Source organism: Ascaphus truei (assembly GCF_040206685.1).
Source record: "Ascaphus truei isolate aAscTru1 chromosome 2 unlocalized genomic scaffold, aAscTru1.hap1 SUPER_2_unloc_4, whole genome shotgun sequence".
Classification (NCBI taxonomy): Eukaryota; Metazoa; Chordata; class Amphibia; order Anura; family Ascaphidae; genus Ascaphus; species Ascaphus truei.
Window position 1 is genome coordinate 565,270 of NW_027453818.1, and position 19,845 is coordinate 585,114.

General features: G+C 40.9%; 1 protein-coding gene across 1 annotated transcript in view; it reads right to left on the minus strand.

The window, feature by feature from the left end:
- Positions 1-3,505: 3,505 nt before the first annotated feature.
- LOC142473280 (uncharacterized) overlaps positions 3,506-19,845 on the minus strand; it is a 32,972-nt gene continuing 16,632 nt past the window's right edge. The window contains exons 2-4 of the mRNA XM_075580485.1: positions 12,597-12,842; positions 12,200-12,313; positions 3,506-6,924 (exon numbers count right to left, since the gene is read on the minus strand). Of these exons, the coding sequence (XP_075436600.1) occupies positions 5,408-6,924; positions 12,200-12,313; positions 12,597-12,615 (1,650 nt within the window). The 5' untranslated portion in view covers positions 12,616-12,842 and the 3' untranslated portion in view covers positions 3,506-5,407. The remainder of the gene's footprint in view (positions 6,925-12,199; positions 12,314-12,596; positions 12,843-19,845) is intronic.

Consider the following 19,845-nt stretch of genomic DNA (forward strand, 5'->3'; position numbering starts at 1 on the left):
TGTTCAGTTCAACCCAGGTATTTTGGTGTATAATATAGGCCTCTCACAAGTTCCCTTGACATCCATTACTTGCGGTTAAGACCTCAAGTACTTTACCGATACAATATCCATCTCTCGTTAACTCTGTGACTTGAAAGGTGGAAAGGCAATTGATGTGGGAACGGTGTCAATTGCCGTGAGAACCGGTTGAACTTGCAGTCTAGAAGCCGGCATTGCAATTAGAAATGCTAACTCTAGAACGAAAGCACCCAGAAACCTAATTTTTGAGGTGCAAGTACAGTAAAACACCACATGCACATACATATAAACATTACAGTTATAACACAAACGGAACATGTTTTAATAAAGTGTGTAAAAGCTGCAGATTTTAAATGTAAGACAGGATGTATTCTGTACGTCCGAGGAGGAATTCCTCGGACATCCAGCTGAGATATGGGTGAATGAGCTGGGGGTATTTTCATGGCTGAGCTTCAAAGGGGTCTCGCTGCTTTAGCACCCCTCAGTCTAAAGGAGTGTCAGGGATGAAAAGACCCAGAGACCCATAATATATACACGGACGACATTCTAAGGTATAACAGATGCCAGGCTATGGACACCTCTGGGTCAAAAATCAGACTTAGCGGCGCAAAGGTATGGGTGTATCCCAGGTATGCTAAGTGGCATGGATGTCAACCTGACCCATACGCTCTGCACACCGGAAAGCCTTTTTGCCCGGTCGTATGAACTGTGGGCAACCTGGCTATTTGGTGGGTTAAATTGTTCCCACAGGGATTGGATCCACATGTTAAAGGTAGCTTTGGCCAGTCTATAACCGTGGCTCCCGAGGTATCCCCAGGGTGATTCCTGAATTTTGATCCATGATGTAAAGACGCAAGACTTTGTTCCAGCACAGCGGCAACCGGACCCGGAGAGAAGGGGTTAATAACAACGTAACCAAGGATTTGCCCCAAACTTCAGAATTCGTTAGCCCTGGTGACTCTGGAACGAATTATAACGAAGTTACACAAAATACTTTGAGGTGGCTGAGATATCAGATCGGCAACTTGCGATCTGGCCACAGAACTCTTAAACCAAGGCTGCATTTCTGGTGCTTGCAAGTGTAACGGTTTTTCCAGGCCCACCCAATCTCACATTGGCCCCTGTGGTCTACTGGCCCCATTACATGTATGTATAGTGTGTGGTGCACCTTCTGGCTTACAGGACTCCTGAGTCTCCCGCTTGGTGTTAGTGGGGATATCAGCATGACAGGCATCTGGGGTAGTGTGATCTGAGTCCTACTCACACATGATGCAGCGCCTCCACCCCATCAGGATCTCTGCGGCTGCATGGAGAAGTGTCTGATGGGGACCTCCTCTGTGGTGCCTCCTGCGCAAGAACTTCACTCACACACAGCAAGGGTCTTGTGAAACTGGGCATCTTTATTGCACGTTAAGGCAGACTGCCCCTCATAGCTGTCGTCCTAGCCGCTCATTTCCATGTAGTGCATCCCTCTCAGAAGTTCCTTGCCTCTCAAAAGAGTTGGATCACCTCTCCCCTAAGGGAGATCACCATCTGTGTCAGATCCCTGAACACAGAGTAGGGTATGCTATCAATTGGATCTGACAGCCTAACTGCTGCAGACACTCCTTAACTTTGCACTTTGTAGAACCACTGATTAACACACAAACTTTAGGCAGTGCTGTGTCTTATATACTCAGAAAACAGCCACACCTCTTGTGTCACTAACAGTGGACACAGAGCATGTTACCACACCCCTTGTGTACATATGACACCTCACCAGGGTGTGAGGGCAAACCTCCATGATTGATGCTGGCAATCCTGCATACTTACCAGGTTTACTGCCAGCATGAGAAAGAACTGTATACCATTTTTATACATGGCTACACAAGCAAAGGAAAATTTATTTTGGTCCCTTATCCCAGTAAGTGTTTTTTTAAGTGTATTTTGCAGATGTCGTGTGTTTGTCTATTAAGGAAATAAATCACACTTTATTTTGCAACTTGTTCTGTTCAATCGAGTACCCAGAAATAGAAATGTGTTGATAAAGTTGGTGTCCATCGTGACACGTCCTTTCCTCTGTTGCTCGACTGCTAAAACTCTGACACAGACCCTCATTCTCTCCCGTCTCGATTACTGTAACCTCCTGCTGTCTGGCCTTCCTGCCTCTCACCTGTCTCCTCTACAATCTATCCTAAATGCTGCTGCCAGAATCACTCTACTTTTTCCTAAATCTGTCTCAGCGTCTCACCTGTTGAAATCCCTCTCCTAGCTTCCTATCAAATCCCGTATCACACACAATTCTCCTCCTCACTGTTAAAGCTTTACACTATTCTGCTTCTCCTTACATCTCAGCCCTAATTTCTTGCTATGCACCATCCCAACTCTTGCATTCTGCTCAAGGATGTCTTCTCTCTACCCCTTTCGTATCTAAAGTCCTCTCCTGCCTTAAACCTTTCTCACTGACTGCCCCACACCTCTGGAAGGCCCTTCCCCGCAGTATCCGACTAGCACCATCTCTATCCACCTTTAAGACCCACCTGCTTAAGGAAGCATACGAGTAGCTCCATGGCTGATAATTTACAACTCATACATAAACCTTGGCCCCTTGCAGACACACATACCAGAACGCCCTCCTACTGTCTCTGTACGTTCTTCCTACCAAACAATTTGATTGTAAGCTCTTTGTAGCATGAACTCCCTTTCCTAAATGTTACTTTTATGTCTGAAGCACTTCTTCCCATTATGTTTTATTTGTATTATTTGTTATTTATGACTGTCACGTTTATTAGTGCTGTGAAGTCTATGTACACTAATGGCACTATGTAAATAAAGACATACAGTAGATACCTACCCTGTGTAAACATTTGGGTGAAAAGGTTTTCTTACTGAGAAACATTTGATACACTCTGCACATGGGAAAGGTTTCTCCCCTGTGTAAATGCTCTGGTGTCTGAGGACTCCTCCTATTATAGAATTGATTATGATGTAATCCCCTTTTATGAATTGTCTGGTGTGTGTTGAGGTTCCTCTCAGTGCTGAAATGTTTCCCAAATTCTGTACAAATAAAAAGTTGCTCCCTTGTGTAAATCTGCTGGTGTAACAAGATGTCCCACGTTGTATAAAATGGTTTACCACACTCTGAACAAGCAAATTATTTCCCCTGTGTGAATCATGTGGTGTGTGAGGTCATTCATCCAAGAAACGTTTTTCCTGTACTCTGTTCTTGTGAGAGGCCTCTCCCTGCATGAATTTGTTGGTTTCTGAAGAGGTGGCCCTTAACACTGAATTGTTTCCCACACTGAACAAGCAAATGGTTTCTCCACTGTAAATACTTGGGTGTGACAAGAGGTCACACTTTGTACTGAATTGTTTCCAACACCCTGAACTAGGGTTAGACAATAACAAAAATACTTCCCACCATAAGAGTATTAAGTCATTTATTGTGATAACAATATTCCGCAATATATTAACACCCAATAGAAAACAAAAAAGCAAAAGTCCTCAAAATGTTCCAGGTCATTTATTGTGAAACGTATTTCTTATACAAATCCATTTCATTCTTAATACAATGTAAAAAAGCAAATATATTTTAATTTTAAGAATAAAGGTTTCAATGAAAATGTTACACTAACTACACCCACACTAAAGCCCCTTCACCATTTTATTTTTATTTATTTATTTTTATTTTTATTTATTTATAAAATGTTTTACCAGGAAATAATACATTGAGAGTTACCTCTCGTTTTCATGTATTTCCTGGGCATAGAGTTACGATGACAAATAATACATGGCTACAAATACAGTTACATAAGTGAACAGGGTATACATTATATACAAGACATTGCATGCACAGTTAAAGATAAAATATATTATAAGCGTATGTAACAGTTACAGACCAGATAAAATGTGAGACTGCCTTAGTTTTGAAAGAACTTAAACTGGTGGTGGATGAGAGTCTCCGGTAGGTTGGTCCAGTTTTGGGGTGCATGGTAAGAGAATGTATAATTACCCCCTTGACCCCCCTTCTCCTGTACACATTAATAGGGGATGGGGAGGCGTGGGTTAATGGGTATGGGGAAGGAGAGGCACGGGTGGGTGACAGCCGAGAGAAATACGGGGGAGGAGAGAAAGGGGTTGAGTCATGGTGGAAAGGAAGGGGTAAGGATAAGGCCCCGCTCCCTCAGTCAGCGCGCCCGCACTGCATGCAGGCAGCGCGCCGAGAGGCACAGACCTGATCGGGTGGCCGTTATGACGTGGGGGGCGGGACCATTACACACAGGCACACACATGGAAACCCCTCTGCCTTGTTGCTTCTCCCCCTCCCGCGCAGGATGGAATGGGACATGGATTTATATTAACCTCTACGATGCCAGGGAAACCAGCAACACCTTGCTCTGCATGTCCTTATTTATTTTCAAAGCATCTCCAGCAGTGAATAGGGCTATATTTTGAGCTTGTCTCCTACCTGTCGCTCTGCAAATGATATGGTGTATATGGATGGTTTTAATTATTTGAGCCCTGGTGACTGTGTGTATTTAAGCATGAGGTTTCTCTCTCCCACACATTGTGAGAAACGAAAGAGGCTCGTTAAAAGTGCATGTTGCTTCTCTCCCACCACTCCCTCCCCCTTTCCTCCCCCGGGAGACGAGCTCAGCAGCCGGAGCTGGCCACAACCTCCCCAGCTCAAGCAGCCTGAAATGGGCACCGGAGGGAGGGGAGTTGAGGGGCAGGGAGGGGGTGGGGGAATGTTGCCATGCTGCACAGAGGACAATGCAGATTTCGAACCACACAAACTCCCGTAGCTCGAGATAGCTCCCCTCCTCCCCATCTCATTGGCTCCCTGCCGCACCACGTGACGCGTCGCCGCTTGGGATCACGATCCTCTTGTATCCCCTGCTAGCTGACGTGTCACAGTGCGCAGCAAGCCTTGTAGAGGAGGGACTGGGGCCAGCTCGGGAGGAACACATGTCTGGTGAGTGACGCGCGCCACCGGATGCAGTGGGACCCAGGCCTTAGAGGCATGGCAGAGGGGTAGTGGTTAATATGGAGGGGTGAGATTATCAGCAGGAGGATTCCTTATAGCTGCAGCATGTGAAAGACAAGGAGCTCCCAGACTCGCTCCCACTCCACTGTCTCTACCAGACCCACACTCAGTCCTCTCTCTGACACAGTCCCCACACCCACGCCTCTCTGACACAGTCCCCACCCCCACGCTGCAGCTGCTGATAGGAATGCCATGGTAAGAAGTAATGGCAAGTATTGCATTACCCTCCATTTTTATTACTGCAGTATTACTATGCACCTGGTATATTGCCCAACCCTACTTTGAACAATCACATATTTTATCTCATGTATGAATCCTCATGTGTGTAATGAGGCTGATCCTCTGTGAAAAGCTTTCCCCATACTATGAACATGGAAATGGTTTCTCCCGTGTATGAATTCTGTGGTAGGTGAGGAGGTGGCTCATTTGAGAAAAGCTTTTCCCACACTCTGTACATGTGAATAGTTTCTCCCCTGTATGAGTAATCTGGTGTCTAAGGAGGTGGCTCTTAGTACTGAATTGTTTCCCACACTCTGTACATGTTAATGGCTTTTCTCCTGTATGAATCATCTGGTGTATGAGGAGACTGCTCTTAACTGTGAATTGTTTCCCACATTCTGTACATGTGAATGGTTTCTCCCCTGTATGAGTCATCTGGTGTCTGAGGAGACGGCTCTTAACTGTGAATTGTTTCCCGCACTCTGTACATGTGAATGGTTTCTCCCCTGTATGAATCCGCTCATGGATGAGGAGGTCTGTCTTCCAAGAAAAGCTTTTACTACACTCTGTACATGTGAATGCTTTCTCTCCAGTATGAGTCATCTGGTGTCTGAGGCGGTGGCGCTTAGTACTGAATTGTTTCCCACACTCTGTACATGTGAATGGTTTTTCTCCTGTATGAGTCATCTGGTGTATGAGGAGACGGTTCTTAATACTAAATTGTTTCCCACACTCTGTACATGTGAATGGTTTCTCCCCTGTATGTGTCATCTGGTGTCTGCGGAGGCTTTTCTTAATACTGAATTGTTTCCCACACTCTGTACATGTGAATGGTTTCCCTCCTGTATGAGTCATCTGGTGTCTGCCGAGGCTTTCCTTATGTCTGAATTGTTTCCCACACTCTGTACATGTGAATGGTTTCTCCCCTGTATGAATCCGCTCATGGATGAGGAGCAGTTTCTTCACAGAAAAGCTTTTACTACACTCTGTACATGGGAATGGTTTTTCTCCTGTATGAATCCGCTCATGGTTGAGGAGCTCTGTCTTCCGAGAAAAGCTTTTACTACACTCTGTACATGTGAATGGTTTCTCCCCTGTATGAGTCATATGGTGTCTGAGGAGGTTGGTCTTAGTATTGAATTGTTTCCCACACTCTGAACATGGGAATGGTTTCTCCCCTGTATGAATCCGCTCATGTTTGAGGAGGGTTCTCTTGGTACTTAACTGTTTCCCACACACAGTACAAGTAAAAGGAGTCACTGATGTCTGAATCTTCTGCTGTGAATGAAGTTTCACCTTCAGTGAGAAACTGCTCCCACCATCTGAACATGTAAAGGTTTGCTCTCTAGCGGGGACACAAAGATGTGTTAGCAGGTCCCTGTCCAGTGAGAAGCTTTTGCCACACTGACAACAGAGAAAAGGCTGAGCACCGCGGCTTCCTCTTAAATCTCTCGCATACCTTTTGCTGGACCCATATTTAGAGTCCGTCTCTGCTGTGTGCTGCACAAGGTCTGTAAAGTCACCATCATGTGGCACTGGTTCCTTGTATGTGTCCAAAATGTGGCAGGAATCATTGTTTTTTGGCACTTCTGGGCTGCGAGGAGTCAGACAGCTTCTGGATGTATCAGAGCTCAAGTTCTGTTCCTCATTCAGGCCATTCTCTAACAGAAGTAAACAAAAAAGACAGAACAAATGTTTTCAATCTGTAAATCAAATTACTGAACGCAAAATACAAATCCAAAACACTGAAGAACGTACTTCACCAATACTTAATTAACAAAATATTCTCTTCACCCAGGGTTTTAAAATTGTTGCACATGGACATCCAGTGGCCCCTAATGACTTTGGTGGTGGTCCCGAAGGCCTGAAATGTATTTGTAGCAGCTCTCAGTGAAATCATTGATACATATATAACTTGTATTTATTACTGTATTCATTATTTAAGGATACACGTACATCCTCCAAATAATTAACATTGAAAATGTCCATGAGAAGTAAAGTTAAGGAACTCCTGGTCTATCACATTAGTGTGTTAATAATATCAACAAAACCAGACAAAAAACTATAGTGTAAAGATACTGTAGATGCCCATGTATGTATATCTTTATTTACACAAGGCCCACAGTGTACTCGGTGCTTTACAGCAGAAACAATACAGTACAGGGAATTATAATACAATAAGTGCAACAAACACAATCATACAATAGGAAGGGAAAACCCTGCCCTGGAGAGCTTATAATTTAAGAGATGCAGCGACTACACTGCCCATGTAATCTACTGCCATAAGGCCCACAAACTAAACTGCTCCATTTTGTGTCATATTTTGTCAGTCACAAATACTATTCATATAATTTTCCAAGCATGCGGCCTTGGTGTAATATTTGACTCCTCTCTTTCCTTCTCCTCAGGCCAGAATCTGCATTTGTGTTAAGCATCCATGTTGTCTGTTTATAACTAGTTAAGATTCTGTAGTCAGCCTTTTGCTGAAATATAATTCCTAATGCACTCCGTTTCTGCCAAATTACATTTCCATTCTTCCTGCTCAGGATATTGCTAAGATACTTTTTGTATTGTCAGTCTCCTGCTCTTTTAGTTAGAATATAATAGACTGATTCTCTGAAAGAGGCAAAATAGTATAATTAGTTGCTAAAGATTCAAGGTCTCTTTTGATAACAGACAATGAATAAGCTATGTATTCAGACATTGCTTGTATTGGGAGAAACACGTCCCAAAATCATGCCACTAATATGTCCTGCCCCTAAATCATGCCTCTAATCAAAGCTACGCCCAAGACACACCCATGTTACACCTATGTTACGCCTCTAACCAATATCTTCTTTTTCCTGTATAAAAGTCAGTACCCTATGAGTAATAAATTGAGACAAAGGATTTGAAACCTGGCTTGCGTTATGTTTCATTTCTTTCTTATTCTCGGGCCTGTAAGTTCAACAAAAATCTGAGATAACAAGTCGCAGGGCGTGAAAGCTTCCCGGGAAGTCTGCTGCAAACGGTGCAGATTGTGTATCCAGTCGCAAGGCCTTCAGCTTTCTTGGCAGAGGAAAGGTTCCTCTCGGTTCTGAAGCCTAGGCGAGGAAAAAGGTTTTCTTTCACTATTCATATAATTTCCCAAGCATGCAGCTTTTGCGTAATATTTGACTTCTCTCTTTCCTTCTCCTCTCACATTCAAAACAAAGAAAAAAGGAGCACTGCAGAAAAGAACTGGAGGCAAAAGTAGAAAAAATAAAAGAGTTATTGAGACATAGCCTAAGTTAAAAGAGAAACCTCCAACGCGTTTCTCACCATGGGCGCTTTATCAAAGAATGGTTTCCTGAGTCTAGAGAGTGTTACGTTATAGGCACTCCCTGTCGGAAACACAGCCTACCTGTATCCCAGGTAAAAAAAAGTCCTGTGTGAACAAAACAGTCCTGGGAAAATGTAACCACGGAAAGAAGGCAGTATAACTGTGGGGGAGAAATCCAGCAAAAGGACACAATAAAGAATACAATAACAATAACCTTAAACTCATAAAAACAATAAAAATTAAATGAAAAAGCATAACATTTAAAAATGGATAGGATGTGGTGAGAATACAATTATCTTAGATTAAATTAACTGTAACACCAAATAATATAAAATAAAAATGTAACAATATACATATAATAAATGTAACCTCAACTACCAAGGCAAAGAACAATTTGAATCTTGATAAAGGGAATATACAGTTAGGTCCGGAAATAATTGGACAGTTATACAAGTTTTATTATTTCGGCTGTGTACGAAAATAAATCCAAGTTACAGTTAAATAATGAATATGGGCTTAAAGTGCAGTATATCAGCATTAATTTGAGGGTATTCTCATCAAAATTGGAGGAAGGGTTTAGGAATTACATCTCTTTAATATGTAGCCCCCTCTTTTTCAAGGGACCAAAAGTAATTGGACAATTGACTCAAAAGCTGTTTCATGGACAGGTGTGGGCTATTCCTTCATTATTTCTTCATCAATTAAGCAGGTAAAAGGTTTGGAGTTTATTCCAGGTGTGGCATTCACATTTGGAAGCTGTTGCTATGAACCCACAACATGCGGTCAAAGGAGCTCTCAATGCAAGTGAAACAGGGCATCCTTAGGCTCCAAAAAAAAAAAAAAATCCATCAGAGAGATAGCAGGAACATTAGGAGTGGCCAAATCAACAATTTGGTACATTCTGAGGAAAAAAAAACCACACTGATGAGTTTTGCAACACAAAAACGTCTGGACGTCCACGGAAGACAACAGTGGTGGATGATCGTAGGATCCTTTCCATAGTAAAGAAAAACCCCTTCACAACATCCAGCCAAGTGAAGAACACTCTCCAGGAGGTAGATATATCATTATCAAAGTCTACCATAAAGAGAAGACTTCACGAGAGCAAATACAGAGGGGTCACCACAAGGTGCAAACCATTCATAAGCCTCAAGAATAGAAAGGCCAGATTAGTCTTTGCCAAAAAATATCTGAAAAAGCCAGCCCAGTTCTGGAACAGCATTCTTTGGACAGATGAAACTAATTTCAACCTGTACCAGAATGATGGGAATAAAAAAGTGTGGAGAAGACTTGGAACGGCTCATGATCCAAAGCATACCACATCATCTGTAAAACACGGTGGAGGCAGAGTGATGGCATGGGCATGCATGGCTTACAATGGCACTGGGTCACTAGTGTTTATTGATGATGTGACAGAAGACAGAAGCAGCCGGATGAATTCTGAAGTGTATAGGGATATATTGTCTGCTCAGATTCAGCCAAGTTGATTGGACGGCGCTTCACTGTACAGATGGACAATGACCCAAAACATACTGCGAAAGCAACCAGGAGTTTAAGGCAAAGAAGTGGAATATTCTGCAATGGCCAAGTCAATCACCTGATCTCAACCCGATCAAGCATGCATTTCACTTGCTGAAGACAAAACTTGATGCAGAAAGACCCAACGAATAACTGAAGATAGCTGCAGTAAATGCCTGGCAAAGCATAACAAAGGAGGAAACCCAGCTCTTGGTGATGACTGCTTGAAGTCTAGAACGCATGGACATTGTATGCAAAGGATTCTCGACAAAGTATTAGAAATTAACATTTTATTTATGATTGTGTTAATTTGTCCAATTACATTTGAGCCCCTGAAATAAGGGGACTGTATATGAAAATGGTTGCAATTCCTAAACGTTTCATACGATATTTTTGTTCAACCCCTTGAATTAAAGCTGAAAGTCTGCACTTCTATTGCATCTCGATTGTTTCATTTAAAATCCATTGTGGTGAGTACAGAGCCAAAATTATGAAAATTGTGTCAGTGTCCAATTATTTCCGGACCTAACTGTACATAATGAATAAGATGTAAATAAATAAACCACACTGAGAAAATTGCCACATTAAGGAAACAATACTACTCATCAAATATGACTAGAGAGAGACACATATGTATCTCAGTGATAGAAACAAATGTATATGAAAAATACACAGTATTATATAACCTGAGAATGGGCAAAGGAATAATATAGCTAAGAGAAAATGTTTTAGGTCCCATTCTGTATTAATCCCAAAAGGGGATAGAGTATTAAGTGAGTGGATCCAAAACATCTCACGCTGATTAAGCTGTTTAATTCTATCACCCCCTCGTGTAGGAACAGATATAGATTCAATCCCCTTGTGTAGCGACAGGTATAGATTCAATCCCCTCATGCAGTGACAGGTATAGATTCAATCCCCTCGTGTAGGAACAGGTATAGATTCAATCCCCTCGTGTAGGGACAGGTATAGATTCAATCCCCTCGTGTAGGAACAGGTATAGATTCAATCGCTGGAAAATGAAAAGTGGACAAGTTTCCCAATGTACAGTTTGTAAAATGTTTGGAAACTGGGAGTATCTGATCTAGTTTTTAATAGAACGAATATGCTCCATAATTCTGACCTTCACTGGTCTGATTGTCCGCCCAACGAATCCTCGACCCCAAGTGCTGAAAACATTTTGGAGCTACCAATGTTCAAACCTCAATAACAATAATATCCTCAATATAACCTTAGACAAATGATTTTTTTCATTAGAACAGGTATCTTATAATTGTATGCACGCTTTAAAATTATTTCCCAAAATATTGTACACATTTCAGTCCATTTTTAAACATACTGAATAAATTCCATTCTGGTGGGCTCAGTGGGTCGACCTTTGCCAGTTTTTAATGCCTACAGTGACTCCACATATTGGCCAAATATGAACTCTCTGCGATCTCCAGAACTGGAGATACAGAAATGCACTTTAAAACATTAAAATACATGCTTATAATGAAACATGGGAACAGGGGAACATACATTTTCAAGGTACAACAAGGTGCAAACCTCATCCCTGGACCGCAGTCCAGTTAACCCCTTGTCTATCTGGTGAGGTCAGGGGATGGCCATATGGGGTGCAACCCCTTTAATACCGGGCCACCCCCTTCATCCCTCTACAAAGCTGATGGAGCAACTATCAGCCTTTCTGAAAAGGACGACGACAACCTTCTATAACACATGGGAACCTTGGCTGACACGAATGGTAGAATAAATGGGCCCTTACCGATAGAGGAGACAAAGACCAAAATATCCCCCCGCCCCCCCCCCCCATGGGAAACTGAGTTAGACGGGACTCCCCCCCCTCCCCCACCCCTCTTTTCTAACCCCCCCTCTCTCTTTCTGTTTCTTCCCCTGCATTCATCACAAGGGAAGAAAGGTGTTTACACACAAAAATAAATAAAAACTGTATTAGGCCAAGATATGCATGTAACCATATAAACTGTATCAATGTATTAATGCCTAATAAAAAAAACTTTGTCGAAAAAAAAAAAAAATATTTCCCAAAATATTGTACACATTTCAGTCCATTTTTAAACATACTGAATAAAGACAAGTGAGGATGTAAGGGTACTTACCACAAACAGGAAATGCATCTATTTCTTCCTTTATTGGCGTCACATGTTCCTCTGTGTTCGCCTCTTCTTTCTCTGATTTGATCTCTAACCTCTCCAGCACATCCACTGGGAAACCTGGCAACAAGCAAAGGAAAATCCATCCTGTAAAGCTGGGAGTGGGGGCGCTTGTGATTTCACCTCCTCTGATATTGGTATAATATAATACCTCTTGTAAAGAAATGTATTACTAGCCCTTCTGGCAGAAAATAACAGAGGTGAAGATATATTATCTTCTTACGTGCTGGTAGTTCTATAAGAAAACCAGATTAGTTTGGGTGTTTGACTCACATAACTGCAAAATAATCAGATATTCCATCCTTGCAGATTTCAAAGACACCAAAAAATCTTCACTACTCACTTAACAAGCGTGGATCCATGCTGGCAGTGGGCAGTGCTGCTCTGGAGGTGCTGGCAGTGGGCAGTGCTGCTCTGGAGGTGCTGGCAGTGGGCAGTGGTCCTCTGGAGGTACTGGTAGTGGGCAGTGCTGCTCTGGAGGTGCTGGCAGTGGGCAGTGCTGCTCTGGAGATGCTGGCAGTGGGCAGCGCTGCTCTGCAATGTGCTGACCGGAGGTTACTTAATCTATGTGTTGGATTTTAGAATGTGCCTGTACATAAAACAGAATTGGAATGATCAGGTTTTTTTGGACAAATATACAGCATTTAGTATCAGCTTTTCAAACCTAAATTATTAACCCCAAAAGGAGTTAGAGAAGACAGGGGCACCAAAAAACACATATGGTCCATCCTCAAACAGGAACTTCATTTCAAACACAGCAAAACTTTAATGGCTCAGGATTGTGTCACAACATAACCATCTAGAAAAGAGTCGGAGATTAGTAGCCAAAAGACCAGTAAAGTCCTCATAGTGTAACATAGTAACATACTGTACAGTTCCATAGTATGAATAACAAGCAGATACAGTACATGAGTGAGACTTTGATAAATGCTCCCGATACTCTCTCAGGTCCAGCAGTTCTGCTCCATACTGAGACAGTCTCACTTTCCTATTTCATACGGTGAGAAGTGGGTAATGCAGAGGAACCAGTGCAGTAACTTCCCCTCACCTTACCCCCCCATAATAAATAGGGGGGTTTGATCCCTCACACCCTCATTTATTCCTCGATCACCTCCAGTTTCTCACAATCAGCTCATTTGTACCTGGCAGGACATGCTTATATAAAGGAATGCCTGGGGAAACACTGACATATTACTCACTGATTATTTATTTTCCCCTGGTCTCTCAATGTCAGCACATGACATGAGGGAATAGGCTCTGCCCATCTGAAGGTAGGACACAGACTTCTGACCTGCTCACACCCTTAAAAAACCGTCCTATTATGACGGGATCACTGCTTCCCGACCCAGATAATTTTCAGCGGAATAGTTATATTCTGATACTGAATCAAAAGCACTATTCTCTGTGTTATATCTGTGGAATGTATCTACACGTATAATACAAGTATTGCAAACACATTAAGACAGTCTGTCTGAGAGTGGGTTTATTGGCTTTGCATCTCATCCCAGGCAATGTTTAAAAACTGTGTTTAAAGCAGCAAGCATTGGCTTAAGGGTTTTCCATGTAATAATGGACTTGACAATAGGTGGCACTGTGTGATCATTTGCATGTCATTTCCCAGAATCCCTTGCTGCAATATATATATATATATGTCTCAGTACCGTGTTAGCCGAGCTTCAATAATCAAAAAATAAATAGACGATACCGTTCTGTGGCTAACGAAATGCTTTTATTTGTGCGAACTTTCGAGATACACTGATCTCTTCTTCCGGCGATGTTACAATGAATAAAGCAAGCAAATATATATATTTAATTTCGTAGAATTAACTACTTCCCTGAAGTTCCCTGAAGAAGTAGTTAATTCTACGAAACTAGTTGGATGTAACATTCTCTTGCCTTATATCTGCTTACATTGGCCTTTGTCTATGTATTGGCCTGTCCTGTTTTTATTTCATCCTGTGTGCTGTTTTGGACACTTGTGAGAGACTTTGAAAGACTGTTCAAACTTCCCTATTGAATCCACCACTGCTGCATCGTGGCACGCTGAGGGCACCCCAGCAAGCTGCGTTTTAACCTCTGTGCAGAGGATACACCTGCCGAGGTACAGGAGCAGCTTCATATCGGCCAGGAAGCAGGAGCGATTTCACCGAGCCCCAGTACCAGCTGCTGAACCTGGCTGCATGAAGGGAAATCCCCTTGGGAGTGAAAAGACTGACGTCCTGCCCCAGAATCAACTGAGCTGCAGCAGCAGAGGGAAGCAAGCACCTTAATCTACAGCTAACAGCTGCTGAGTGGTAAACAGTGTGATACACACTACATGCCTTTTACCAACTTTTTTCATGTACGCAGATATATTACCCCCTTTTTAATTCTATAATATATTGTTGAATTTGCTTCACTATTTGGCGTTGTGCGCTGTTTTCTTTTGTTTCCATTCTCTTAGTGTGTGTGGGGTGCTGAGCCACCCCTACGTTTACAGCTGCAGACGCCATTATCCCCAACACGGTTATGTGGCACTTATTATTTAATGTATAATTATCTCACTGTGGGAGTTGTGGTTTAATTTTTTATAAAAAAAATTATCACTAAATTGATGGTATAGTCACTGCACTGTATATATTTATACATTTAAACTTTATAGGTAGTTAGGTAGTAGCGCACAGTTTTGTTTTTTGTATTTAAAGCAAGCAAACTACAAGGACCAGCATTCCTTGCGCCTGTGCTTCTGAGATGAACTATCACGATATCCTTTCCTGAGTCTTGCTGAGATTGCTTAGAAGGCTGGAGAACTATTTTCGTTGGTGTATTATATAACTTACTATCTGAAAACTATGTATTATGTTATTTTTTGAATTAGCAGGTTTATAGGATGTGCAAACAAGCATTGCGCATGTGCAACCAGCGAATCTCAACAGCTGGTAGGAATAATTCCTTAGGGGGTTTGTCTCTAATTAGCTAAGTGTTTGCAATAGTGCTGATGATGTCATTCATTGATTATGGCTCTTGCTATTGGTTTAGAGACATGGGAGTAACTCTGTGTATTCAACTGACTCTCTATATAGACTAGCTTGCCTCCACTTTTAATCTGTCACTCCGGGAAGAAGGCCACCGACGGCCGAAACGCGTAGAGTGTATTCGTTTGGCAGCTTTATGTGAATTTTCTGGCGTGATTCCTGCAGCACAGTAACTATGGACTAAAAACTTTTCAAAGGCAGAGATTACTTTACCACAGAGGACTGTACCCATGTGCGATTTGGCGACAGCTGAGTATAATTCTCTTTGCTGTCTGGAGATACTATCTATTGTGGTTCCTGTCGATTTGCATTTTTGCACATTTTCTCTAGCACATGTTATGTGCCAAGAGTACTTAACTTTGTTTTCATCTTTTTATGTGCTATGACCATGGTTACTTTATACCTACATGCTGCAGGATTTTTGCATTCATTATTGTATTTGCTGATCAGGGTATGAGTTGGTTTGAATATTTTATTTTTTCTCCCCTGTGTTTTTCCCTTGGCTTTAAGTTATATTTTTATCTATGTTCATGTTTTTGTACATAGTATTATTGATTATATACTTTTCCACATGCCTTTAGTATATATTTTTTACTTATTATAGCAATAGGGTTTATCCAGATACAATTTCTATTTTTTGTAAAAAGTATATTATTTTTGTCCCAATTTTGTCTTTTGATTGCCTCATAATATTTTCATTATTATTAGTTAGATGCATCATAGCTTTTTGGTTCAATAATCAGCATTTACTTTTGTTATTTCACTGCCTATATACATTTTTTCTAGCTGCCAATTGTTTGTTTATGTTTTTAAACTAGTGTGTCTTGCTGCTTCAATAAAATCTTGTTCATTTTTTTGCACTGAAGGCGCATTTGGGTCTTGTTTGCCAAACTCTAATTAGCATATTATTTGTAGTATACTTAGAGTGCTAGTTCAGGGGACTGTCTTTGTCTCTCTCCTTGTGTGTGTTTTATATTTATTACTGTCCCCTAGCACCATCAGTTTACCCTTTACACTTTTTTGGGTATATATATTTTTTGTGTACCCTTTTAGGCTGTATCAATTTTGGGGTCTGAAATAACTACCCATTTATAGTGTTGAGCAACATACTTTTTTGTGTGTTTGAAATATATATATTTGTTGTTTGTCTAAGCAGAGTTATGTGAATAATTATATAAACTTGCATAAAACGGCATTCAAAATGAGTTAGTATGTATCTTCTGTGGTAGGGGGACGAATGCTAAAAGGTTGGAGGAGATTTAAACTAGGATGGAGGGGGGAGGGGAATGAAACAGAATGAACTAAATGGAATAGAGGAGGATACAAGGGGGTATGGAGGTAGAATGGGGGCAAGTACGAGTTTGACAGACAGTGAGACACCCATAATAAATACAGATAATACTAGAAAACTTCTAAAGACTAAACCAAGTGGGAGCAGAAAGGAAGGAGCAGATAAGATAATAGTACAGGCTGAAAAAAACCTGAAATGCATGCTTGCTAATGCAAGAAGCCTGACAGATAAAATGGGGGCGCTTGAATTAATAGCTGCAAGGGAGCAGTATGATATCATAGGCATTACTGAAACATGGTGGGATGAAACTCATGACTGGACAGTTAATTTAGAGGGTTATTCCCTTTTCGGAAGGATCGAACAAATAGAAGGGGAGGTGGAGTATGTTTATGTTAAAGCGGATCTAAAACCTATTATAAGGGATGATGTTTATGAAGGGAATGATGAAAATGTAGAGACTTTGTGGATAGAAATTAGCAGTGGAGGTAAAAGTTTAAAGAAAATGTTTGTGGGAATATGCTATAAACCACCAAATATCTGTGAGATTGAGGAAGCTAAAATACTTCTGCAAATGGAGAAGGCGTCAAAACTGGGTCATGTTTGCATAATGGGGAATTTTAATTATCCAGACAGACTGGGGCAATGAGATTAGCATTACAACAAAAGGAAACAGGTTTTTGGGGGTGCTTAAAGACCATTATATGATCCAAATTGAGGAACCAACCAGGAGAGGGGCAGTACTGGATTTGGTCATATCAAACAATGTAGAAGTAATAACAATATTCAAGTCCTGGAACATTTGGGTAACAGTGATCATAACATGGTCTCATTTGAATTAAATTATCAAAAAACAGATTACTTGGGTTCAACAAAGACTTTAAACTTTAGAAATGCAGATTTTAATAAACTGAGGTCTAATCTAGTAGTAATACAATGGGATGATGTTTTTGCAGGGAAAAATGTAGAAGATAAATGGGCAGTCTTTAAAACATTGTTAGAAAAGCACACTTATCAGTGTATACTAAGTATAAAAGAAATAAGTCAAAACCAATGTGGCTAAATAAACAGGTAGGGGAGGAAATGGACAAGAAGAGGAAGGTGTTTAGATTCTTTAAGTCAGAAGGGACGGAGACATCGTATCAGAATTATAAGGATGTAACAAAAATTGCAAAAGGGCATTCAAATTAGCAAAAATGGATAATGAAAAAAGGATTGCAATAGAAAGTAAGGTCAACCCTAAAAAGTTCTTTAATTACCTTAATAACAAAAAAATGAGAAAAGAAAATATAGAACCTTTTCAGTGTGAGATGGGTAGGCAGATTATTGGAGATAAGAAAAATGCAGAGGTATTAAACAAATTTGTTGCCTCTGTGTTTACCAGGGAAGAATCAAGTTCAATAGTAGTGCCGCAGGAGGAAGCCACAACCTCCATATTAAATGAACAATTTGTTAACTGAGGAATAAGTTCATAAGCAACTTGAAAAAATTACAGTAAATAAGGCACCTGGCCCCGATGGTGTACATCCAAGAGATCTCAAGGAGTTAAGCTCAGTAATAGCCAAACCATTATATTTAATATTCAAGGACTCAATTTCCACAGGCTCAGTACCACAAGCTTGGCATAAAGCAGATGTGGTGCCAATATTTAAAAAGGGATCTAGATCACAACCAGGGAATTACAGACCTGTAAGCCTGACTTCAAGAGTGGGGAAACTACTTGAAGGTTTATACGGGATAATATACAATAGGGGAAGTGGGGGAAGGGAATGATAACCTCCGCTCAGCTGATAGTGATTAAAGATAGGTGGGTAAGTACTGGTGCTGTGCTGAGAAATATACTGATAATACAACTAAGAAAAAGAACTCAGCTGATCGCACAGCTGAGTTCTTTTTCTTAGGTGTATTATTAATACGGGATAATATTCAGGAATACCTAATGGAAACAAAATTATTAGTAATAGTCAGCATGGATTTATGAAAGATAGATCATGCCAAACTAATCTTATTTGTTTCTTTGAGGAGGTAAGTAGGAATTTAGACCAGGGTAATGCAGTTGATGTGGTCTACTTAGATTTTGCAAAGGCTTTTGATACGGTTTCACACAAGAGGTTGGTTTACAAAATAAAGAAAATTGGACTCAGTAATAATATATGCACCTGGATTGAAAACTGGTTAAAGGACAGACAACAGAGGGTTGTCATAAATGGAACTTTTTCAGGTTGGGCTAAAGTCGTGAGTGGAGTACCTCAGGGATCGGTACTGGGATCCCTGATTTTTAACTTGTTTATTAATGACCTTGAGGTTGGCATCGAGAGCAAAGTCTCCATCTTTGCTGATACTAAATTGTGTAAGGTAATAGAATCAGAGCAGGATGTAATTTCTCTTCAGAAGGACTTGGAGAGACTGGAAACGTGGGCAGGTAAATGGCAGATGAAGTTTAATACAGATAAATGTAAGGTTATGCATTTGGTATGCAAGAATAAAAAGGCGAATTACAAATTAAATGGAGAAAAATTGGGGGAATCCTTGATGGAGAAGGATTTAGGAGTGCTTGTAGACAGCAGGCTTAGCGATAGTGCTCAAAGTCATGCAGTAGCTGCAAAGGCAAACAAGATCTTATCTTGCATCAAACGGGCAATGGATGGAAGGGAAGTAAACATAATTATGCCCCTTTACAAAGCATTAGTAAGACCACACCTTGAATATGGAGTACAATTTTGGGCACCAATCCTAAGAAAAGACATTATGGAACTAGAGAGAGAGTGCAAAGAAGAGCCACAAAATTAATAAAGGAGATTGGCAATCTAACTTATGAGGAGAGGCTAGCTAAATTATATTTATGTACATTAGAAAAGAGGTGTCTAAGAGGGGATTTGATAACTATATACAAATATATTCGGGGACAATACAAGGAGCTTTCAAAAGAACTATTCATCCCACGGGCAGTACAAAAGGACTCGGGGCCATCCCTTAAGGTTGGAGGAAAGGAGATTTCACCAGCAACAAAGGAAAGGGTTCTTTACAGTAAGGGCAGTTAAAATGTGGAATTCATTACCCATGGAGACTGTGATGGCAGATACAATAGATTTGTTAAAAAAAAAAAGGTTGGACATCTTTTTAGAAAGGAAAGGTATACAGGGATATACCAAATAAGTATACATGGGAAGGATGTTGATCCAGGGATTAATCCGATTGCAATTCTTGGAGTAAGGAAGGAATTTATTTTTCCCCTTATGAGATATCATTGGATGATATGACTCTGGGGGTTTTTTGTTTGCCTTCCTCTG